Source organism: Populus euphratica, unplaced genomic scaffold (genome assembly GCF_000495115.2).
Source record: "Populus euphratica unplaced genomic scaffold, PopEup_1.0 scaffold713.1, whole genome shotgun sequence".
NCBI classification, from domain to species: domain Eukaryota; kingdom Viridiplantae; phylum Streptophyta; class Magnoliopsida; order Malpighiales; family Salicaceae; genus Populus; species Populus euphratica.
The window spans coordinates 72,880-98,342 of record NW_011500588.1 but is presented as its reverse complement, the minus strand read 5'-3'; the positions used below and the strand labels follow the sequence as shown (position 1 = coordinate 98,342).

Genomic DNA, 25,463 nt, shown 5'->3' with positions numbered 1-25,463 from the left:
TTTCCAGCTCATTAACATAAGTTATGCAAACAATTATTTGCAATGGAAAATATATATAAAAGATACATAAATAATAATTCATCAACGTCAACAAACAATTTCAAATGTTTTCAAATGTTTCATGCCAGGTTACATTTTCTTTTTCATATATATAAGTTGAAGGCTTTTATTATGTATTGTGGTAAAAAAATCTACCTTCATAATAAACATCTCAAATGAAATAGTTATTAGTAAGTGAATCAACTTTTTTTGTTTTGCCATGTTAGTCATAAAGTCATTTGTTCTAAGTCTTTAATTAATTTTGTCAAGGATGCATTTTTTTTTTAATTAGGCTATTATATTTAAAAAAATTATTAATATTTTTATTTACGTGTCATTGAAGATATTGATGATGCACGGTTTAATGCTATATTTAATGAAGATTTTGATGACTATTATAAAAATGTAATGAAATGCATTATAGACTACATTAATTATCATGGTTGTGAATGAAATGATGTCTTGGTAAGGGATGGTGATTCTAGAGTTGGCGATGATGAAAATGATAACAACGATGATGACTATGATGACAACAACGATGACGATGATAAAGATGACAATGATGGTGATGAAGATAATGAATCTTTTATAAGTAGACAATTTAATACACATAAATTAATTTTATGCACAGTTGGAGCTATAAACATGTATTATATTAATTATTTGCATAAAGAACCTTGCATGGTTTTATGCAACACAGACATGCATCGGTTGAACAAAGTTTTTATAGGTCATTGGAAATGTGTGTTAATATGTTCAGGATGAACATGATGACTTTTTTGCACCTTTGTCACAATTTAAAAATGTAATATGGGTTAAAACCTTTAAAAAGGATGAACATTTTCGCATGTGTGCGGCGTCCCACGCGATCGTCCACCATCTAGGAAAGATAGAAATGGATGTGGTGTGTTTCTAGCAAAATATGAAAAGACAATGAATATGTCTCTTATCAATGAAAAATTGAATGGAAGTCGTCACCTAGTATTCAGTTACGAGGAACCTTAACTGATCTTAGAGATCGAGTACGGAAACTGATTGTGTAAAGAGAAGGTATTAGCACCTTAAATACATCCGACCTAAGATAGGTTGCATTGTTTTGTCTGTTAAAATCTAAAATCATGTTATGATTTTTAATTGTTGGTTTGTCTAAGGTTTAATACAAGTCCTTCTCAATAAGAAGGTTTTTATTTTTAAATGCGGTTAAACCTAGCCATTCTATTGTAAAAAAAAAACAAATTAAATATCCAAAATACGCATTAAATGCAATGTCATACCATGGATACTAAGCGACAAACAAAATAAAAGTTTTGTTGTTTTTGAAATTTTAGCTAATGTTCTCTTAACTTTAATAAATTGGTTATTAAAGCCAAAATACGTGCTAAAATATTGTTTTTAGTGTATGAAAAATACAATATAATTTGTTTTTTTAGCTTTGAAATATTTGGTTGTATGCACAAAAATATTTATTTATTTATTTCATTTTTTTTTTTGAAATTTTTGACAAAAATCAGGTATTTTACTATTGAATTTGTATTTTTACAACATAAAATACTGCATGACATTAATTAAAATTACATAAAAAATATGCAAAAAAATTATAAAAATTCTAAAACAAATATTTTTAAATATTTTTTTTATAAATTAAACCGTGCGAGACCTGACCTAGCCTTTTTGGGTTGGGCCAGGTTCGGGCCAGCTACTGTGGGCTGGGCTTATGTCCCAGCCTAAGCCCAATTAGGCTGCTTTGAAATCACATTCTGCATGCAAAGATACAAGTGAAGGGCATAAGGAAATAAACAACGGGGAGGAGGCTAACCTGGAGTGGCAGCACTGCATGTGGTTCGTGGTGGCCGGCGGTGCTGCTTGGGAGCTGATGATGGCAGAGGCAGCATTTTCTTCTTTCTCTTCTTCTTTATTCTTCTGTATCTCCCCTTCTCTCTCCTTTTCTATTCCTCTTCTTCTTTCTTGGTTCGTTCCCTCTTGTTTTCTCCCTTTCTTGGTCTGTTTCCCTTCGGTCTCTCAATTGGTCTCCCCCCTGTTTTTATAGACGAAATACAGAGAAGCAAGTGGACGGGGTAGCCATTGTGTTACTGCCCCTCCACCGTTAATCCAACATATGGAAAGTGGTGTCGGCTGGAAAGATTGAGGGCGGTGATAGAGGAAGGAAGAAAAAAATCATTTTCTTCCCCTGTTTCGCACGTCTAGGGGAAGAAGATGATTGTGCCGTTCCAAACAGCACAATTTTAATAATCTCTCTCTCTCTCTCTCTCTCTCTCTCTCTTTAAATAGTACATGAAACGACGTTGTTTTGGTCAAAACACGTCGTTTCATTTAAATGCAAAGGTGACAAAAACATGTTAGATTTCAATTTGGTCCTCAATTTATAATTTACTCAATCAAGCCCTAAATTGCAAGTTTAATTTAAAATCAATGCAATTGCATCCTTGCTAAAAATCCAAAAGTAGCCCTGAAAGTTGGCTGTCTTTTCGCTTTGATCCTTAGTCTTGAAATTATGCAATTTGACCTTCAATTGATCAATAAACTTTTAATTTCTTCAATTGGGCCCCTGACTGGTTTTAATTCCAGTCCCTCTACCTACGTTCCTTTTTTATTTTGGTTTTTGGTTTCAGATTTCTTTAATTAAGTCCCTAATTGGCCATCAAACTTTAATATTTATGCAATTAAGCCCCTGATTTGACCAAATTAACTTTCAAAAATTATAATTTAACTCCAAAACTTTAATTTCTTCCAATTAAAGCCTAAATTGACTTCAAAATCAATTTTTCTCGCAATCAAACTCTTCATAAATTCAATAAAACCTTCAATAAAATTTAATTGAATCCATAAATATTTGATTTTGGATTTTTCTTACTTAAATTGAATTTTCTTTGTCAACATGGTTGTTATTAATTAATAAAATACTATCAAATTTTAATCTTTGTATTTTTTAACCTCTTCAACTATTTTTTACCAATTTTTTGGGAGCGTTGACATCTTTTTTTTATTGTCAGTATTTTTTGATGATATTTTTTTGATTTTATTATTTTTTACAGGGGGTCCGAAAATGGGTTATGATAAGTGTTAGTGAAAATGTGGCAATGTTTTTATATACAATAATATTAGGGGCTTTGAATAAGGATATGTAAGATAGATTTCAACATTTAGGTGAAACTATTAATAGATATATAAAATCAATCCTTATAGTAGTATATTTGTTTGTTGTAGATGTCATAAAACCAGTAAATTCTGATTTTACAAACACCCTAAAAGAAATTGCAATGAATCCAAGATTTATACCACATTCCAAGATAAGATATATTTTATTTATTGTTGGTACAATCAATCTCAATTGTTTAATGAATGTTTTTAATTAATTACAATCTAATTATGTTTTTTTTTACATGTAGAATTGTGTCAGTGCAATTGATAGCACACATGTTCATGTTTGCATATCATTTAAAAATCAAATTTCATTTATTGGAAAAAAATATATACTAATATAAAATGCTATGGCTGCTTGTAATTTTAACATACCGTTCATATTTGTATAGATATAAAATTATAAAACACCATAAATTCAATAAAAAACAAACATTCAATGAATTGAAAAAAATTTAAATATACCACCAAAATCATTTTGTTGTGAACTTGTAAAGTCTATTTTGAGTATCAATGTAATTTCTAGTCATATTTATAGAAAAAACTAGTATTATTAAACTTTTCTTATTAAATAAGATTAGTTGAGACTAATATTAATCTTTTTTATTGTTAAAATATGATTAATTGATAACTTTCAATGTTGTATTACTCTAGAGTAATTTTTTCTTCTCTTTTAAATCTAAGAACCCTACAATTTTAAAAACTTTAAGTTTTATCATATAGTTTTTTTCTTTTAATTTTATTTTTTTATTACAATTTAAAATTTCATCTCATTAGATTGAATAAAAAAACTTGGATGATAAAATTTTAAAAAATAAAATAAAAAAAGAAACAGCTGAGAAAATACCCAAATCTTAGTAAATCTCACCATTCACAAATCAGGCAAATTGATATTTGGTTGGATGATTCATTATGGCCGAGGACGGTCAACAGTGTCTTCGGGATGAAATTGAAATCTCAAATTTCTCTTGGACAGGATTAAAATTTCTTAGAACATGAGTGACTAAAACAAACTTATGTTTTTATTTTGGTTTTAAGGAAGAAACGAAAACCCGTACAAGAAGTGAAAACAACTGCGAAAGAAAGAAAGAAGGAAAAGGAAAGAATAGGAACGCAGGAAGGAGGGGGCGAAGAGTGATATTTTGGAATCTGCGAATCGAATCGGAAAAATATTGGGCGATGGGGGAGTTCGTCGAGCTTGAAGCTCAGGACGGCGTAAGAATGCCGTGGAACGTACTGCCGGGCACCAAGCAAGAATCGAGCAACTGTGTGGTCCCTGTCTCCGCCATTTACACTCCGATCAAGCCCTTCCCTAACATGCCCGTTCTCCCCTACTCTCCCCTACGCTGCCGCTCCTGCCGCTCCATCCTCAATCCATTCTGCACCGTTGATTTCTCTGCCAAGATCTGGATCTGCCCCTTCTGTTTTCAACGTAACCAGTTCCCTCCTCACTATGCTTCCATCTCCGACGATAACCTCCCCGCCGAGCTCTTCTCTCAGTACACCACTATCGAGTTCGAGGACCCTCAGGCGATCTCTTCCTCCGCTCCGTCGCCGATGATATTCATGTTCGTGGTGGACACGTGTATGATCGAGGAGGAGATGGCTTTCCTCAAGTCGGCCCTGTCTCAGGCCATCGAACTCCTCCATGAGAACTCCTTGGTGGGTCTGATCACATTTGGTACTCTGGTCAACGTTCACGAGCTTGGCTTTGGTGAAATCACCAAGACCTACGTTTTTAAGGGCTCCAAGGATGTCTCCAAGGAGCAGCTTCTCGAGCAGATGGGATTCTTTCTTAAGAAACCCAAGCCCTCTACTGGTGTCATTGCCGGCGCTAAGGATGGTCTCTCTGCCGATAGCATTTCCCGCTTCCTCTTGCCTGCCTCCCAATGCGAATTTACGCTCAATTCCGTACTTTCTCAATTCCTATTTACACTGCATTTCGTGATAATTACAGTATAATCTTCTTATGGAGTTGTTTAATTAATTTGTTAAATTTATTAAATTGAAAAAGGTGCTGGAGGAACTGCAGAAAGATCCTTGGCCTGTTCCTCCCGATCAGCGGGCTAGCAGGTGCACCAGCACTGCACTCAGTGTTGCTGCTTGTTTGTTGGGAGCTTGTGTTCCTGGATCCGGTGCTAGAATCTTGGCTTTCATTGGTGGTCCATCCACTGAAGGACTTGGTGCTGTAAGGACTTTGTTTCCTTTGGTTTACTGTTTTATTTATCTTATACCTCACCATGTTTGTTGGTTCAAAATTCTAATTCTAAACTGGACTTCTGCTTGCTTACATGGATCTTACATGATTTCGCTGCTTCTAAACTTGTGTTTCTCAGTTCTAACTCGTACATTACAGTATAGTCAATTACCCGGATACTGCTTCCATGTTTGCTTGTAGTTAGTTATCTCATTTTCCGTTGCAATGTTTCTACTTCATCTCTTGTAACTTTTATGAGTATTTCATGCATTACCTTTTCTTATATTGCATCCTCAATTTTTCTGTTCTTTTTATGTCTTTTTTACCGGCTTTTATTTTTTTATTTATTGCTCATGAATTTCTTCTAGATTGTGTCAAAGAATCTCTCTGAACCAATTCGTTCTCACAAGGACCTTGACAAGGACTCTGCTCCTTATTATCATAAAGCTGTCAAGTTCTACGAGGGACTTGCTAAGCAGCTTGTACATCAAGGCCATGTGCTTGATCTTTTTGCTTGTGCACTTGACCAGGTAATATTCAACTCTTACAACAAGCACTTACTAGTCTAGTGTGTGTGTAACTTTATGAGGACATTGTATCTATATGTATGGATGGAAGAAAGAAGGGGAATTTTACAATCCATATGATGCCATATATGTATCCTTTTTTGTATTCCTTTTGCAAATATCTTGATGAAAGGGCACTCACAAAGTAAATACAACTTTCTAGTTTACCTTTTTACTGAAACTGTTTGAATGGATTTGTAGTTTTAGAAATATTTTTTGTTGTTGGAACAAGATGCGGCAACATGGTTATATAAGACCTGACCTGGGGGTCAACCTGGTCCAAGGTCCATGTCTTAGGTTGGGTGGGTTGACCACGGCTCAACCCGAGCGTTAAATTTTTTAAAAAACTGTGAAACAACATCATTTCATTCTTTTTAATGGTTTTTCGGTAAAAACCCAAAATGACTTTGTTTTGGTAAAAAATCCAGGTTTTTCTACTAACTTGGCCCAGGTCAAGCCCTAGGTCGGCGGGTCACTAGGTTGACCTGCTAGGCTGAGCCGAGTCTTATAACATGGTGCTGTAGAGCTATATTACATGTCAAAGAACTTAATGTCAACAACTGGGCCATAAGCTTTTTTGTGTCAACTACATAAATAACTTTGTATACTACAGCTGCTCCATGGTTGAGTACTTATTCACTAGACATCTATTCATTGAGCTCTTTCCTATCCATCTATTTTGGTCTAACTTTTCTGGATAGCTTGGCAGTCATAATGCTTTCTTTGTCACTCTCCCTTTGGGCTCTCTAATTATTTTTGTTCTTAGCCATTTGCGGAACAGAGTCAGTATGATGTTGCGACATTTTTGGTCCCTACACACATTTGATATGCTGCCTTCTGATTTTTAAATATTTATTCTCATCATAATCATTGTTATAGTTGGAACTTTCTTGTATGCTATATGGATTGAAAATCATGATGCGCTTCTTTTTCTTGTCTGTCTTCCTAGGTGGGAGTTGCTGAGCTTAAAGTTGCCGTTGAAAAAACTGGTGGGCTTGTTGTGCTTGCAGAAAGCTTTGGCCATTCAGTCTTTAAGGATTCTCTCAGACGAATTTTCCTGTCAGGTGACCATGATCTTGGACTATCATCAAAGTGAGATTTCTTCAACCTCCTTTTATGTTTATCTATGGAGTTTCACATTACCATTTTTGAGATTTCTTAAACTCTGCAATTCTCCTGTCACTTGCCAAACTTTTGGCTTTGCTTTAAAGTAACTATAAATCTGGTCATTGTGAGTATGGCCTCGTGCATGTGCTTGCTGTGTTTTTGTTGCTGTATGTCATTTTTATTTTTTAGTCTGACATAATTTTATGGAGATCAAGCAATTAGATTCACATTAACTGGTGCAGGTAATCAAACCTTTTGACAAAGCATAGGCACTGGATTTCGAAGAAAAATCAACTCCTACATGTTCACTAGTTCTTAACTGGATAATACATTTCTAAGCTTGTTTAAGTTACCGAGTTTTCATTGCCATAACCTTGATAACAATCAATCTTATCCACCATGGCCAACAAGCTCAAAAACACAAATTAAACGACAAAATATTATTATGATGCAGCCAAAACCAAGGATGTTCCTGAATTCCTTGTTTGAATATTTAATTCTGTATATTCTTTTTTCTTTTCTTTTGTTCTTTCATTGTTTGGTAACATACCTTACTTGGGAATCTTTTTACAATTTAGGAAACTACAGTACTCCTTAATTATGAGTTTTCTATTAGTTGTAGTTTCCCTTTCGTACTCAGTTTTTGATTTCCTTCTTAGTTTAAGTCAACAAGGGCTTGTGTTGCCTTAAAATGTAGAATTATTCTATGTAATTGTAAGGATTCTGAATAATAGATTATAAGTATTTTGGTTTCATTTAACAGTTTTGGCCTTGCCTATCCTCATTTCTTTTTTCTCTAAGCACTATTTTTCTTCTTTGTCTTCCTTCTCTTCATTTTTTTTCTTGTTTCAGTAATTGGTTACTATTCTTAACTGCAATAAAACCCCTAATTTTTTCCTAGAGTTCCTAATTCTCAATTCTCAGAACCTAGGTCACCATGACTCCTTTGTGGGACGGTAATCCAAAGTTGTCCTACATCATAACACTGAACCTACAATGCAATTATACATGAAAAATTGTGTTAGCTGCGAATATAGCATGCTGTAGTGTCGTGATTTGTAGCGGTAACAGTAGCATGGACATTAGTAAACTGCTGAAACTCACCCTTATATTCTGATTAAAATAGGAAATAACTTTAGTTTTAGTATTCCTTTATGCAAATAAAACCAAAAGGTAATAAAACTATAGTTTTCTTGGGCATGAGTGGCCAACTGACTATGCATCACTCCATCAAACAGCCTAGGTTTGAATTTAAGGAGAAAAAAGAGTGTTCATGACTTTATTGGGGTGACTGCATTTTCAGCTTGGAGGAAATTCTGCATTGGTGACATGCATTTTGTTAGTGTTGATTTGATGATTGAAGTAGCGAACAACTAGGGAAATGTGTGGGGTTAGTCTAAGCCCAAGGTTATATGTTCAGTTATGGATTGTAACTGAAAACTCATTTGTCAATTTTCTAATAATTTGTGAATCTAATCCATAAGGATTAGAAACTAACTAATGTAGGAAAAAATTGGTTTCGTGACATACCTGGGGTTTGTGGTGATGCGACACAGATTAGGGGCTGTTCTGAATCTATGTCTCAGAGGCTGTTTAGGCTGTGTTGATGTAGATTTCTTGTCGAGTATGAGATAGTATGTAGATGGATTTCTAGGAGTCACACCTAGAGGATAGCAAAACCTAAGATTCACACATAGGGTTCTTATGAGTAACACCCAAGGCGGATTGAGTCACTTAATCAAAAGAAAATAGCTGAAATTTTATTCATAAACTTCAATTAATAATATTGAAAGACTACATGCTTATTTATAGAGTTTTAGTAGTCCAAATCCTTGAAGGATTTAGATTTCTAAATAAGAAAATACTAAGTCTATGTAGAACAGGAAAAACCTAATAAAGCTGATTCCTCCTAGGACTAATCAAGTTGTAACTACTATAAGTTACAGCTTGGTCCCACTAAAACAGATGCCATATCATTAAATAATTAAGCCAAATCATTAAAAAACACACTCTTCCTCTCGCCCTTCAACAAGCTCTTTCTCTCCATCTCTAGCTTGGTCCCTTCCTTTCCACCCTTCTCTGTTTCAACGAACCATTTCTGTTGATTTAAAAAGGTACGCATGTTTTGATTTGATGCACAAATAGTAGAAAGAAGGAATATCAATCAATAAATTAGTATAAAGTACAAAACTTTGACAAAGAAAAATGAGTTTTGTTTAGTTTAGCATTTTGTTTGGTATAAAGTATGAAAAACTTAGAATTGAAATCAAAGCTTTAAACTTTTTAGGGTTTTCTTGTTGATTAATAAAAGGAGTGAATTAGGAGTTGGATTTGCAAAGGTAAAGGGAGAGTTACAATCAAAACTTTTTATCTTTTCTGATTTTTTTGTTAGTTTTTTTTAATCTTTTAATCAAGCATAATGAAATAACTTGATAATTTGTTTTAGTGAAGTAAAATTCAGATTATAATGGGCATAAAGGAAGTTTGTGTTGTTTTTTTTCTTCCCTTTTACTCTTTTTCTCTCTTTTTTTGAAAGAGATGCCCTGCTTATTTTTGCGTTTTAAAAGTGCTTTTGAAAAAAATTGAATTTTTTTAATTTTTTTGCATTAAATTTATTAATTTTTTTATATTTTCAGATCATTTTGATATGCTGATATCAAAAATAATTTTAAAAAAATAAAAAAACATTATTTTAATGCATTTCTGAGTGAAAAGTACTTTGAAAAGCAACCGCAACCACATAGAAAGAGTCTGCGGAAAGAGGGAGAGAAAGAGTTTGCGGAAAGAGAGTGTGTTTTTGTTTATTTAATTTTTATTTTATGAAGTGACATTATTTTCAATTATTTAATGATGTGGCATTTGTTATAATGGACCAAGCTATAACTTTTAGGATTTGACTGGCTGCAACTTGACATAAAATGTCTTCTAATAAAATACTAAATATAAAATAAAACCTAGACTTGGACAAATTTCCAAATTTTCTAGAAATTTCAAAAAATACCCTTGTCAAAAAAAGTCACAAGTTCTGCTTCCTTTGTTGTCCCCATCACATGGTTAGCTAGGATTGGAAAATTATGGATTTCACAAATAAGTTAGGGTCAGGGTTTGATGTATGTGGAATTGGGATTGATTAAGGATGTTTAGAGTGATTTGGGATTTTTACAATTTCTGAGAATAGGAATCCGTATCAAGAAGAAATATGAGAGGATTAAGGAGAAAACACTGCTTAAGGGAAAAGAGAAGAGGAAGAAACAAAGCACAATGTTTTAGCCCTTAAACTAAATCAACTACTCATAATTCCTTTATTCAAAATCCGGGATTGCATAGAATATGCTCGTTTTCCATGGGAACCAAAATGTAGTAGCCTTAATTTAAATCGGAAATAGAAGTCTAAGTAGGAAAACTAAAAACTCCCAATTAATATTCTAGTTCCTAAATAAACCAAGTTTCCTAAATAATATTCCCATGTAACAGAAATTTCTCAACAGTCTAGTCTTACAAATTGTAGAAGAATTAAAAATGAAAATGATGTAATTCATTAACTTCTTTGTCTTTGGCTGCATCACTTGCTATGATCGTAAATAAGGAAGCCTGACATAAGGTCCATTGTAATATAACTGAGGCCCATCTCTACTAAATAAAAATTTATCAAATGCTAAATCTAGTGAAGACAATGTCCCTCGGACCAAATTGTTTTCTTAGCTGCATGATCTGCATGTTGAACTCTAATCCTAAGTGTTTTTAAGTGTATACTATATCTAACCAAACTATAGATATTTACTAGGTTGTTCTGTGATGGTATATTTTTTATTACTTGGACTGCAAAATTACATTAAGAAATTATTTTTTCTCACATGCAATGTAGTGGTATATTTGAGGTAAACTGCTCAAAGGATATGAAAGTTCAAGGCATTATTGGTCCTTGTGCATCACTTGAAAAGGTATAATCCAATGGATATTTGAGTGGTTTTCCTTTTCTTCTTGGTTTTTTTCAATGTTTACTTGTCCGTGAATTTGTGCAGAAAGGTCCTTTGTGCTCAGACACAGTTGTAGGCCAGGGAAATACAAGTGCATGGAAGATGTGTGGTCTGGACAAAGCTACAACTTTATGTCTAATATTTGAAATTGCAAAGAAGGACAGCACAGATACTACTATTCAACAACCCTCAAGCTATCAATTCTACTTCCAATTTTTGACTTAGTATGCCAAGCTTATGATTTTTTGAGTGGTCAGTTACCTGATAATTTTTTTCTTGGAAAAGATGGATGGACCTCTGACTTATTAATGGTAATTTGCTACAGCTATCAGCACAGTAGTGGTCAAATGAGACTTCGTGTAACAACCCTATCAAGAAGGTGGGTTGCTGGACCTGGAAGTGCTCAGGCAAGCTCTCCTGGCCCTCTTGTATGGGAAGCATTGTTGTTTCATCTGTTTTTCTTGGACTGGTTAATCCTATTAGAGCTTAAAACAAGCAGGGATGCTCTTTAATATAATAAAATACAATCTCATTAATAATCAGGGCTCATTTGTGAAATAAAAAAGTAACTAGTATATTTCTGGGTGTTTGACTAGAAAGAGGAAAGTCCTGGGTGGCCTAGAGTTTTAGACATCAATCTAAGAGACATAATATACTTAATATTCTTACTATGCACATTATTACTAAATTTGTAATTTTTTCATTTGTGTACCTGTTGCTTTGTTGAAGAGAATATCAATTGTATATATGAAAAATCTGAGTCCAAAAAGTATTTCTGATCTTATACTTCTCATATGTATTGTTTTCCTGCCAGCCGTTCCTATAGAACTGGGATATGTGTGGGAGAAGAATAGAAGTGAAGAAATTATGTTATGAACTTATTTTATGTGTCACACCTATCTGCCTTCTTGCGTGATGAGCTGTTATATCTCAAATCCATGAATAGTAGGAAAACAGATTGCCTTAACAAAACTGTGGCCTGCTGAGCTATTCTGACCGTACCATACCATATCTGTCCCTCTGTCGCAAAAAAATAAAATAATAAAAAAACTGCATTCAGGTGACATGGGGAAATTGGTTTTCCTAATCTTTTTTTCTGGATATAGTAGTTCTCCTTTTCATATTTGCTACCAGGAGCTTGAAATTCCCATACGTGTTTAATGAATTGTGGTGATTCTCTCTTTATATATTAGCAACAAAGTGCCATCTTGACTTGATCTAGTGATGAAAGGTGATCACATGGTATTATAGGAGATTAGTGCGTTGAAAGGCAGTATGCCATGCAGAATAAAATACTGTCAAACTTCTCAACCTTTTGTCCCTAAATATATATTTTATTAACAATATATCCTGTGATCTTACAGAACAACATGGGCATCTCAATTATGCTTTTTAATAGTGTGTGAAAATGCTTAAGGATAGAAGGCTGTGCACATGTTATTTCAGGTTACTAAAAGTTTGGTCAGGTAATGGGTGTGTTAACCACACAAATATAACTATTGGTGCTTGAAATCATATTCAATATTTGGTTTACTGTTTGCTCGTTCCACAAATTAATGGAATAAAAATGCTAGGGGGCTTATTCTTTCATCTAATGAAGGATATGGATCATTTTTTCCCTCCCTTTTCTTCTAAGTGATTGTGAATTTTTATTTGTAACTCAATCTATTTTTATATGCTTTAGGACTTGATTGCTGGCTTTGACCAAGAAGCAGCCGCTGTAGCTATGGCACGCCTAGTGTCTTTCAAAATGGAAAATGAGGTAACTATGAAATCTTTGATGGCTTTTGAATATTTTTGGATATGAAATAGTGAGACCCAAAGTTTGTGCAAGCATTCTTTTTACCATCTATGTTGGTATCTGAATATATTGGATTTGCTCTCACTCTAGTAACTGAGGATTTCTTTTACAAGTTTTAGGAGTGTGTAATGATTTATGCGAGTGTGTAATGATTTATGCTGAGAATTTCTCATAGTTTTTTCTTCTAGGATCCCCTTAGCATCAGAAATTTTAAGCTCTCTGTTGTACAGAAAGACACGCACCACTACATTTAGAAACAAACAGTGATTGATCAAGTCTATTGAGTGGCTTATGAAACACTAAAATATTAGAATAAGAACCACTCTTTATTTGTTTTTGTAAGTACCACTTATTTGATGGTTTGTGAAGATAAGAATGAGTTAATTATGCCACTTCCCAGTTTTAGGGAACCTTCAACTGTTTTTTTTTTTCATGAAGAAGTTATTTTAGCTTCTTCCCTTCTGTTGCTAGCATAATAGAGTGAAACTTTCTTGCTGATTAGTTTCAAAGGGAAAAATATTTTCATGAAAGACTACGTCCCTAGAAACAGATAATGTTTGATTTTCAAGATAAAAAAAGTGTTTGATTTTCTGGATCAAACACTTTTCCATCTTTTATGAGGATGTGGATAAAATAGGAAAATGCATTTTCATGCTTGGGGGTCAAATTATGAGTGATTGTATGCAAGAGTGCTGACATATAAGAGACTTCCAAAAACTTGTGTGAATATGAAGGTTTTGCATGGAAACGAGCTCTTATGGACCATGTCCAGATAACAAGGGTGCGTGCACGATTAATAATATAAATTGCTGTAACTGCACGCTCCCTCCCTCCCAAAAGGAAGAGGTAAATTGGCTTGAAATCTTAAAGGCATGAGCAACATTTAAAATATGTCAGATGCTTTCACTCCACCACACCATTTTGTTGTGGAGTGTCAACACAGTTTTGAAATTACCTTCCATCTTTGAAAATCAGGTTTTCTTTTTTCATGAAATTGTTTCAGCTTTTGTTTTGTTGCTAGCATATTTTAAGGGTTGATAAAAACAGTTGACTGGAAGATACTGATACATGCCAAAGTTATGACAGGTGGAAAAAGAGTCAATTTGTTATATAGGCTTGCCTTATTAAAAGAGTAATATGTATTTGAAATTTTAACCATTCTGCCATTGCATTATTTGATGATACATGGCAAGCAGGCTGAGTTTGATCCCATAAGATGGCTAGACAAAGCTTTGATACATATATGTGCTCGATTTGGAGACTATCAGAAGGATAGTCCATCTTCTTTCAGCCTATCTTCTCGGCTTTCAATATTTCCTCAATTTATGTTTCATTTACGACGTTCTCAGTTTGTCCAGGTAATATTATGAATTCAAGGTTTATCTGCTAAGCACTTGCCCTTAAAAAATAAACCAGTTAGGTCCATTGAAATCCTCATATTCTCCAGTTAATATTATTCTACAGGTCTTCAACAACAGCCCAGACGAGACAGCATACTTCAGAGTGATATTGAATCGTGAAAATGTTGCCAATTCAGCTGTGATGATACAGCCTTCATTGATATCTTATTCGTTTCATTCAGGACCAGAACCAGCACTTCTTGACGTGGCTGCCATTGCAGCTGATAGAATTCTGCTTCTGGACTCTTATTTCACTGTTGTCATTTTTCATGGGGCAACTATTGCTCAATGGCGGAAAGCTGGGTATCATAATCAACCTGAACATCAGGTACTTTGTTAAGATAGCATATAAGCCAAATGAAAAAACATGTCTTTTAGTTTAAGTCCAATGTTAGCCCCCTCCATTTTCCTGTAACTGAAATATAATCAAGGTCATTCCTAACAGTGAGAGAACCTAAATCCTTGATGTAATTAACATAATGAACTATGTTTGTGAACTTCAGAAAATGAACTTTACTCCCATGACATCAGCATGATGATCACTATCTTGACTAGATCACTGTGATTAGTAAACACTTGCTTTGGTCTCTCAAAGTTTATGAAGTGACATGTAAATGTTTAGTAGCCATTTCCTATGCTGGTTTTTTTTCTTTTTTTAAAAAATTGCAGTTCTACCTCTTCATATCACATTTTGTTCTGCAATAATTAGAAGCACTAAAATACCTTATGGTTGCTCATCAAAATCAGCTTTGTTTTCTAACTACTGATAGGATAAAGCTTAGTTTGTCAGTCTTATCTCTAATGTTAGAGGTGCAAAGAAGCACCGTCAAGCTATAAAAATTGTCCTGGATGACAAACCACCTTACCATACATTCCAACAAGTGCATCAGGTATTACCTGCAGATGGTCTCATGAGTCATCATGGGTATGTGTATGAAATTAGTTTTTCAACTGAATATATGTACGGAAAAATATCTTCAGAGTTTCATTTTGGGTTTGTGATTGCAAAATTTTGTCCTAATGGTTCCGGAATCTTGTGGCAGAGGTGACCCTAATGCTGCCATGGTCTCTCTTTTTTACGCTACCTTATGGTTGCTCATCAAAATCAGCTTTGTTTTCTAACTACTGATAGGATAAAGCTTAGTTTGTCAGTCTTATCTCTAATGTTAGAGGTGCAAAGAAGCACCGTCAAGCTATAAAAATTGTCCTGGATGACAAACCACCTTACCATACATTCCAACAAGTGCATCAGGTATTACCTGCAGATGGTCTCATGAGTCATCATGGGTATGTGTATGAAATTAGTTTTTCAACTGAATATATGTACGGAAAAATATCTTCAGAGTTTCATTTTGGGTTTGTGATTGCAAAATTTTGTCCTAATGGTTCCGGAATCTTGTGGCAGTGGTGACCCTAATGCTGCCATGGTCTCTCTTTTTTACGCCCCCTGTTATGTGAATTCATTTTTGTCCTTGCAGGCATTTGCCCAGCTGCTGCAAGCTCCTCATGACGATGCAGATGAAATAATCAAGGAAAGGTTTCCAGTTCCTCGCTTAGTCATTTGTGATCAGCATGGTTCACAGGTTAGCAACTTGTAAATGATCATTTCGTTATGAATAACATGAATTTGAATAAGCAACATGGGTTTGCTCATATCCTTTGTTCTACTACTACTTGTTTGTGACTGAAAGTTCAAGTTTTCGCCACAATGTACATTCTGTAGAACCACTGTTGTTAAACATGAACTATAGGGCACCATGCGGAAGGTTTCTTCGTGGCTAAACACTTAAGTTAGCAGGGCACTTCACCTGCTACCAGGGCACCCAGGGCTCTTTACCAAGAGCCTGGTCAATAGAGACAAAATGTCTAGGGGAAGAAGATGCTATCATCACAATCATCAGTCTCATTCTTGTTATTTATAAAGGATACAGCTTTTATGTAGTTGTTTTGTTAGGCCCACAACTGTTTCCTGAAGTGAGCTGAAAAGGGAGAAATATTTGACAAGTAGGGGGACTTGGTGTATTTTTTTTTTTTTTTTATGTGTTTGAGAGAGAGTTTAAGTCTTATGCTTTACGAGGATAATGTTTCTATCCTTCTAAGAATGGAATAGATGGTGGTAAATTCATTGTTTGAAACATTTTCTTATCATATACTACATAGTTTTATGTTATTGATAAATTAGATTTTTTGCCTGTTAGTAAACAGAGGTTTCAGACCCATGTAGCATCTGGGAAAACCTTTATCAACAACATTTGACTGACCATTCGAGCTAAATAGGCTAATTAAATTGTCATTGTTAAGATTGTTTCCCCCATTTTTCAAAAGGGCCTTCTTCTGTTGTGTCTTGCAAATAGTGTTATTACACATTTTACATATTAAAAGTACATGTATGCTTTTGCGTTTTTCACCTCGTGGCTATTCTCTAGGGGCTTTTAGTTCCTATGTGCTTCTTGTGCTTGTAGCCAATAATTTGTAGAATCTGAAAACTAACCCCTCAAAACAAACGCATCAGTTTATTACCAGTTCTCTGAACTGTTTTGAACAGAGTTTTTGCCTTTTATCCTTGACCCGAATAAAGACAAGCTTGCTGCATTATGCCATCCAAATTGAAACTATTTTCATCAATTGCCATGTGTCTTGGGATTAGATGCACGGTTATTTGGCCTGTTGTAATCAAATTAACTGGTACGTGTTTAATTTGGTACTGTGTGCCAGCTAACATATTATGTCATTTCAGGCCCGTTTTCTTCTGGCAAAATTGAACCCTTCTGCTACATACAACTCTGATTCTCTTCTTCCCGGTGGAGATGTCTTGTTTACAGATGATGTGAGCTTTGAAGTTTTCTTGGATCATCTTCAAAGACTAGCAGTTCAGTGACATCATCGTTACTAGCAATTTTGTAAAATTTATCATCAGAGTTCTGTACAGTTATTGTAGAATTTATTATAGGCTTGCTCGATTTCTGATTCAAGATTCTTGCTACACCTTCTATTTGCTAAAACAGCAAATTCCTGTTCAGTTTGACGAATAGACAATGCAACATTATAATAAATTTATTTAGTTGAAGGTGAAAGTTCCGTTCTCAAGCCTAGAGAGACTTGTATCTTCATCTACGTTCTCCCTAATCAGGTTGAAGGAGGTCTATCACACCGAATCAGTGGTTTCCTGAGAAATCCACCCATCCATTACAAGACCTAGAGTTTGAACACTTCTTTTGCCTTGGCTTCACTGTAACAATTTTTCGAGGACAGCGAAGGGCAAAAGAGAGCTAAATTGGGAACCCTTTACACACTAGCACTTGTCGATAGAGCACGCTTCTAATAGAAAATCAGATAATCCACCAGATCACGAGGAGTCAAATCAAGAAGGGAATTCTTATCAAACAGTTCATGAGCGATTTTTGTAGCTTGAAATTCATGCTCTGACAGAGGCATGGACGACCTGAAGGCTGGTGCTTTGTCGAGCTGTAGGTTCTGCATAGTTCGTGTCGCAAGGGTCCGGCGGATCAGCAGTGGTATTATAATAAAGTTATTAGTATACCCGTTCGTTGATCATAGATGCAATCGCCATTCTTCGAAATATACTTCAAAATCAAATTGATTTACACATAATCCTATGTTTAGCCATAGTTAGTGTCACCCCCACTTCCTCTCCCCAGGACAAACAGAAATCTCAGCTCCGAAAATTATGCCATGCCGCCAAGTCCAGCAATCCCTCGGTCCACTTGCGATCCCTACCTGTCATGTACATCATCACCATCCAAAGCCGCCCCCCGTCTACCTCCGTCCAACCAATCTGTGTACTCTAATCACTCCTCCAAGTCGTCCTATTGGCAAGCTTGGAGTAACATCGGCAAACTAGGCACCTTCATCCTCCCGGGAAGGAGGAGCACAGATTGGTCATCCAGGCACTCCAACTTAACCGAGGAGAGTCTCGATGCGCATAATAGAAGACAAGAAGCCATTAATATCCTCCATGACAAGAACGCAAAATGCAGTCCCTATTACAAGGGCCTCGTCGATTATTCCCTCATCATCAGCCGCGAGAGATATCCTTTGCCAATACCCCCAACCAGTCCCTGCCGTGAAAGCCACGCCACAGCCGTTACTTCCTCTTCTCTTTCAACTTTCATCTTTAAGATGCAAGAGTGGAGTTCTTGCTTTTCGGTTTCCTCTAAATCTAACAACGTCAAGGGCAAGGAGGACAATGCCCCGTCTGCAGTAATTGCTACCAGCACCGACAAAATTAAACCTACGAAGCCAACACCTGCAGCTCCCAGTTATTCTGCCTCCTCCTCCTCTTCTCAACCATCAGGCAGGACTACCTTAGAGAAGGAGACGCGTGACGTTAATGCCTCACGAGTTGTTACTGAAGAGAAGCCATTGAGGGAGAGAGTATCAGAATCAAAACCACCTGCTGCAGCACCATCTCTAACAAATGATGATAATCGTGAAATACTGGACTGTCCAAGTACTCATGAAGTGATGAATATTGACAGGAAGTTTACGTTGGCAAACAAGTACCAGCCCAAAGCCTTGAAAGATTTCATCTGCAATCGAGATCAAGCCATTAGGATGCAGGGTGTCGTGAGTTTTGTTCCTCTCTCTTTTATTTATTTCAAGTGGGAGTGATCGATTTAATTACTAACCAGAGGTGTTTTTGAGTCATTATAGCCAAATAATCCGCTTCTATATATATAAAATTTACAGATGAGCGACGTTGATTGCAACCATTTCATATTTGAAGGACCTGCAGGCGTTGGAAAGAGAACCATGATAAGGGCCATGCTTCAGGAAGCCTTTGGACAGGAGAGATTGCAGGTTTTTTTTTTTAAAAAAACCCTTCATAATTAATATTAATTAGTACACACCAATTGCCCTTTATTCATACACGCACTACTTTATTCTTTTTTCTTGATTCCTTGATTAATCTTAATTAAACCCACTTACGTGCTCGAACAAACAACTCATTGAATTCTTTATGTTTTTCTTCATGCTTTCACAGGAGAGGGAAGAATGCAAGTCATTCAACTTGAAGGTGGTTAATCTCTCAATTAATATACATATATCTGGTAATTAATAAATTAACTAAAAATAAAAAATGATGATTATGGCATGCAGGGGGAACAGATTGGTAGTATACAGGTAAGAGTGAAGGTCTCCTCCCAACACGTAGAACTCAATCTCTCTGATCTCAAAGGCTATGAAAAGCAAGTCATTGTTGAGCTCATCAAGGAAACACGTAATAATCATAATAAGAGGATTATTTCCAACAACCCTATTAATCCCAAGTCAAGACTTGATGACTGCCGAGGTATTTATCTATTTTTATTCCTATGATATATTCAATTAAAAACCAAGATCCCTACTTGTTTTAAAAATAAAAAATTAAAAAAAAATGACAATATATATTTGCAGCAATTATTTTGTACGAGGCAGACATGCTATCTACAGATGCCCTCCTCTATATTAAGTGGGTGCTGGAGAGGTATAAAGGATTCAGTATATTTTTCTTCTGCTGCAACGATGTCTCAAGGCTTCAACCAATTAGATCACTTTGCACTGTTGTCCAGCTTTTGCCACCTTCAAAAAGAGAGGTGACTATATGTTAGCACTGGAATATTGCTATATATACTAGCTAGCTGGCTACGATTAATCTCTTTCTTTCTTTTACAAACGTGTTAACTTTATAATTAGGTTGTTCAAGTTTTGGAATTCATAGCTGAACAAGAAGGCATAGAATTGCCACATCCATTGGCTGAAAAGATTGCTGACAAATCTAAGAACAACCTTCGTCAAGCCATCCGATCATTTGAAGCCTCCCGGCACGGAAGGTGAAGTAATATATAATTACTCTTAATGTTTAAAATCCTTGTCTTCATTAATGTAATTAAGTAATTTATACCCTGTTTTCCTGCTTGAAGTTATCCCTTCACGGAAGATCAAGAAATCCTGACTGGATGGGAAGATGATATTGCAAATATCGCCAAGGATATGGTTGAAGAGCAAAGCCCAAAACAGTACGTAATTCAGCTGGAAACTGTTGTCTTTGCCAACTAATTAAGGTATATTACAGATAAAGAAAATGATGGCTGCTAATTAATTTTCACAAGTTTTGCTTAACAACAGGCTGTATATCATACGTGGGAAGCTTCAAAATCTGATAGAGCATGATGTATCTCCTGATTTCTTTTTCGAGGTAGGTAGCTAGGAACTTTCCTATTTAATTTTTCAAAATTCAGTGTAGGTACGTAGTGATTTAGATCATAGGCTCTGATATATACTAACTAAACAGATCATCCCTGATACAGTCCCTTCTTGGAGAACTGAAGAAGCATATGGATGAGTCATTTCAGCTCCAACTCGACGGTCTACATAAGGACTACAATGTATGAGAATTAATCGCGCATATATATATTTATATGTGTGTGTGTGTGTATATATATATATATATATATATATATATATATATATATATATATATATATATATATATATATATATATATATATATATATATATATATATATATATATATATATATATATGTCTTAATAATCTTATAAGCTTATGTTATTACATTCTTAATTCTTGTTCTCATCATGCACCAGAGAAATGATGGAAACATGTTGGAGATCAGTGAGAACGAACTGATATTTCTGCGCAGTCGACATGAAGAGGCTGGTAAAAGGATTCATGACCCGGCAAGGAAAAATGCTGATCACCTTTTTGTGAGGATTGAAGGTAAAAAAGAAAAGAAAAGAAACTATCACTAGAAAAATTCAGTGTTATTTCTCAGTGCTATTATGCTATATATGTTAATTTGATCGGTTTTTTTTTTTTTCCTTACACAGAGTTCATTGCAAAATTTATGAGCTTCTACAAGATATCGGTCACCAATAACAAAAGCATTCAGCATGATGGTGGACCATGAAGGAGCTTCATTAATCTCTCTCTCTCTCTCTCACACACACACACACAGTGAGATATGATCCTTTCTTGCAGAAAATCAAATGTGGCAGTACTGTTTGTACAGATTGCGTTTTCTGTATATCACGCAGACGTATTGGACGATTTTCTTAAACAAGTACATGCATAATTATGTAATAAGAATGATGTCATGAGAAAGTTACTGCGCTTTAATTTGTTCTGCATATATATATATATAATAGCTGGGTGCATCATGAACAAAAAAGGCTCCTTCGATTTTGTTAGTTTCCAGATGAAGAAGCAATTTAAGTGTCTACATATATTCCACAGTGACTTCTGATGGATTTAATCTCGGTTGATGCGAGGGATAATCCAAAGATAGATACCTTACTAATTAATTACAAAAATATGCATAAAAAGAAACAAAACATACTTATGAATTATTGCAAAACTAGGTGTCCCTTTCACTGCAAGAATTCTCAGGTTCGCAGCTCTTTCTTATAATTCAAAAGAAAACCCTTTCGGCGGATGTACAATAATAGTATAGCTCTCTCTTGCAAACATTCACACACACACACACACACACACAAAATTAATTTGTGAATCTTCTACATTATAAAACAAGCATGTGGGTTTTCATCACTGAATAACTGAGGAGCATAGACATAGTCAAGTGGATTTTCACCTCTATAGAACTGAGGAGCATAGACATAGTTAATAACATAAGGCGCAATTCCCTCTGTATTCTTTACCTCCACTTTCTTCTCTGCCTTGAATTCCACCATTTCAGCCTTTTCTTCTTTCTTCTCTGCCTTGAATTCCACCATTTCAGCCTTTCCTTCTTTGGGTTTAGCTTCGACTTTTGGCTTTTCTTTCTTTTCCTCCATTTTCTCAGATTTTGGGAGTATAATCTCTGCATTTTTGTGCACCTTCTTTCGCATGTAAGCTACTAGTTTATCACCCTCCATTGTTCCGTCAACTGTTATAGTTTGTGCTTTCATGTCCGTCTTCACGCTGTAAATACCTTCATAATATTTTTACCAATAATTATATAATGTTTGAATTAAGTCCGAATTAACATCATTGTTGATTAAACAAAAAAAAAAGAGAGAGTAGAAATAACATCATTGTTGATTAAACAAAAAAAAAATAGTGAAACCTTACTTCTGTGCTTCAGTAACTTATCGCGCAGATCTTTCTCACATTTATCACAGTGCAAGTGAACCTTCATAGAATGGGTGCTTAATTTTGGCTTAAAAAATAGAACACAGATAATTAAAATCATTGTTTGCTCAGCATATATACATGGAAGTGAATTAAAGATGGAGCTGTAATAATTGCGTCTTAAGCATCAATTAATCTATATATGCTTACAGCTGGTTTGGCTTCAACCTTCACTTCCTTCTTCTCCGTTACAGATTCTGTGACCTTAACTAATGGTGAAACCAACTCAACCTTTTTCTTGCTCAATTTCTGTAGTAGTTTGTGTATTTTTATCACGTCAATCACCCCTTTAACCTTGATTTCAGACTTCTCAGCATCAGCCTCCACGCTGTGAACCCCTGCGTGCATTCATTGCATTTACATATAAATTTTGAGAGTTAAGCGAAGGCTAATCAATTCTCCTCCTTAATTAACTATGCATGCATGCACGCACCTTGGGTGGACAGAAGAGGCTTCTTGATATCCCGTGCACATTGTTGGCAGTGCAGATTAACTTTGTAGACAGCGGTGATCACTTCTTTCTCAGCTACTTTTTTCTCCGTCTCAACTTTGGCAGCTGCGGCCATGTTCTTGATCTTATTGCTAGCTGTTATCACATGCACTCGGTGCCGGCAATGATGGCTATTGAGCGAATTGATTATCGGTGTAAAATAAAACAGGAAGAGATTAATGAATTTAACTAGAAGCATGCACGTTGGTGAGATTTGCTGGGTAGTTCAACAGAAACCTTGACATTTGACAAGAAGGAAAACGTACGTCCAATTAGTGGGCGTTTATATTTGACCACGAGAGAGGGAGGAGAAGTGTGGTGGTTTAGAGGAAGAGTAAGCACCTAATTAGTTTTATTCTTAATTACTTGTAAAGCAAGAGACAAAGAGGCACGATGAAGACGCCATTGACGAGATACAGCCACTTGCTTGCTCTCCATTCTTTAAACCTAATCGCAACTGTACTTCATAATATTTTAGTCAGTCTCAACCTATTTTTGTGGTTAATTTTCTTCAATCTCTGGTAATTTCTTTCAAATGATGATCTCATATATAATCATTACTAGCGTGGAGTGCACATTGAAATACATTTCTTGTACTCTAACTAGTTTTCTCGATATAAGACTTATCTTACACAATTTAATTCTATTTCTTCACCTGCATAAATTAATTAAAGATTGTGAAATAGAATATATATATATATATATATATATATATATATATTTTTTTTTTTCTTGTACTCGTAGCTCAGATTTGATCGGGCGGGGATTAATGAAATTTTCAGGACGTACAGATATCATTGCATTATCACTACTACGCGGAGTGATCAAAATTACAAAAGACAATTATCGTACGTGAAATAAACTGATGCAGAAAATGGAAAAAATTAAAAGAAGGAAGGAGTTATTAATTACTGAATTAAAATCAACATAGAAAGATATAATCTAAACGACCATTTAATTTTGATCGGATTGGGTTATTATTGAACTGAAACCATGAGAGAAGAGACGAATCAATATTTGATCAGAGACGACTGAACAGGAGGAGTTCACAAGCGTTCATTGTGAGGAAACGAAGCAGCACGACCAGCACTGGTACAATTTGCAGCAGCAGTGGCATCAGCTGGAGCCCCTGTGAGATTGGTAGTGGCGGCGTTACTATTAATATTGCCGCCGCCGCAGTAATTATCAGTGTGAGAAGCATATCCAGCTCCATAGCTTCTGGCATCATCATTTTGAGTTCCGTGGTTGGAGACCTTGCCATCCATATTAATATTATTATTTTGAGGCACAATATAATCATTCTCATTGAATTCATGCTTTGCAATCTCCCTCTCGACCCTTTGCCCAGCCTTGGCCACATGCAGCTCCATTTCTGCTTCCGCCTCTCTCGCCAATCGGACCTCATGAGCAACATCCATCCGCGCTTTTGCCAATTCCTTCTCCGCCTGCATAAATTATGTCATTAACCATATACAGTAATTAGCAAACAAATTAACACTGATTGGACGTAGTACATGCTAATTAATCACTACCTTCTCCTCGGCCTTTGCTTCAGCCTTGGCCTTGCGCATGGTGGTCATATCATGTAGTTTATCCTTCACAGCCTGCATTTTCTCTCTACTAATCTGATGATCAACACACCTTAATTCCAAGTACTACTGCCTACTTTCTTCTTTTCTTAAATTTTAGCATTGCTGTCTCAACACAAATGTTGCAGCTATATACAGCCAAGAGTTGCCCTAATTAGATTGACAAGTGTCAGATTCGTAGCCCTGTATCGTGTACTACCGACTACCAATTTGTGGCTCAGCGAATGGGCATGGCCACGGATTATTCTGTGCTCAGTTAGTCATCCACACCGGCACCGGAGATGACGCTGCTTCCAAGTTATAAAGGTCCTCCAATCCAAGTCCGAGTCTCTCGTTGAATTTATCAACTGATCCAAATCCACAAATGAATTTATTTATGTGAATTTAGTCTGCAGAATTATTTTATTTGCACCAGCCAGCCAGAGTTCCTGTAATAACAATATTGGGGTTACCGAAATTCATAAAGGCAGCTAAATTAATAAAATAAAATTATATGAAAGTTAATAATATCTTGTTATATAATATTAGAGTTGTTTAAAAATTTATTATTTAAAAATTTAACTTTTTTATTTTAAATATTTTGTAGAAAGTTGGGTTAAATTATCTATTTTCCAATATTAATCCACATAAATCACAAGTAAGAAATTTTTTAAATCTCTATTGGAGTGATTCATATATCTAGAGCACTAGCTCTTTATTTCATGATTTATATAGTTTTTTTTGTCTAATAAATAACTTCTTAAAAATAAGAAGCATAACTTTATATTTATAGAGAATATCAAAAACCCTATAAATAATAAAATCTTTATTTGCCCAACACGATTAAAAGATTGATATCTTCTCCCAAGTGCAGGAGTGTCGAAGTAATAAATAACCAGGTAAGACCGGGGTCGAACCACAGGGAGGTTAATTGTACAAATTATAAATAACAATAATACAATAACAATAACAATAACAACAGCACCACCATTAATAGTAATAACA

At 35.2% G+C, this 25,463-nt stretch overlaps 4 protein-coding genes across 5 annotated transcripts; 2 read left to right on the top strand and 2 right to left on the bottom strand.

Annotated features, from left to right (window-relative positions):
* The first annotated feature begins 4,269 nt into the window (after positions 1–4,269).
* Positions 4,270–17,313, top strand: LOC105115526 (protein transport protein SEC23-like). Its single transcript, XM_011012439.1, has 12 exons — positions 4,270–5,109; positions 5,213–5,386; positions 5,764–5,925; positions 6,911–7,053; positions 10,934–11,009; positions 11,091–11,269; positions 11,371–11,452; positions 12,730–12,807; positions 14,043–14,204; positions 14,311–14,574; positions 15,725–15,829; positions 16,984–17,313. Exons 1-12 carry the CDS (start codon positions 4,378–4,380, stop codon positions 17,122–17,124), a joined length of 2,298 nt encoding a protein of 765 aa, XP_011010741.1. The 5' UTR covers positions 4,270–4,377; the 3' UTR covers positions 17,125–17,313.
* Positions 17,314–17,424: 111 nt separating this feature from the next.
* LOC105115527 (replication factor C subunit 3-like) lies at positions 17,425–21,368 on the top strand. The gene is made up of 11 exons (XM_011012440.1): positions 17,425–18,833; positions 18,957–19,067; positions 19,252–19,284; positions 19,368–19,560; positions 19,665–19,843; positions 19,944–20,080; positions 20,171–20,266; positions 20,376–20,445; positions 20,558–20,635; positions 20,858–20,990; positions 21,101–21,368. The coding sequence occupies exons 1-11, from the start codon at positions 17,940–17,942 to the stop codon at positions 21,178–21,180; spliced, it is 2,004 nt and encodes a 667-aa protein (XP_011010742.1). The 5' UTR covers positions 17,425–17,939; the 3' UTR covers positions 21,181–21,368.
* Positions 21,369–21,764: 396 nt separating this feature from the next.
* On the bottom strand, positions 21,765–23,406 carry LOC105115524 (Heavy metal transport/detoxification superfamily protein). 2 transcript variants are annotated; one of them, XM_011012438.1, is made up of 5 exons: positions 22,834–23,406; positions 22,551–22,738; positions 22,341–22,428; positions 22,010–22,200; positions 21,765–21,967 (listed from the first exon to the last, which is right to left on the bottom strand). In XM_011012438.1, exons 1-5 carry the CDS (start codon positions 23,087–23,089, stop codon positions 21,785–21,787), a joined length of 906 nt encoding a protein of 301 aa, XP_011010740.1. In that variant the 5' UTR covers positions 23,090–23,406; the 3' UTR covers positions 21,765–21,784. The 2 variants fall into 2 exon arrangements, with proteins under 2 accessions (XP_011010740.1, XP_011010739.1); XM_011012437.1 differs by having other exon boundaries at positions 21,765–22,200; positions 22,834–23,405.
* Positions 23,407–23,936: 530 nt separating this feature from the next.
* On the bottom strand, positions 23,937–24,500 carry LOC105115528 (uncharacterized). The gene is made up of 2 exons (XM_011012441.1): positions 24,423–24,500; positions 23,937–24,335 (listed from the first exon to the last, which is right to left on the bottom strand). The coding sequence occupies exons 1-2, from the start codon at positions 24,498–24,500 to the stop codon at positions 23,937–23,939; spliced, it is 477 nt and encodes a 158-aa protein (XP_011010743.1).
* Between the last annotated feature and the right edge of the window lie 963 nt (positions 24,501–25,463).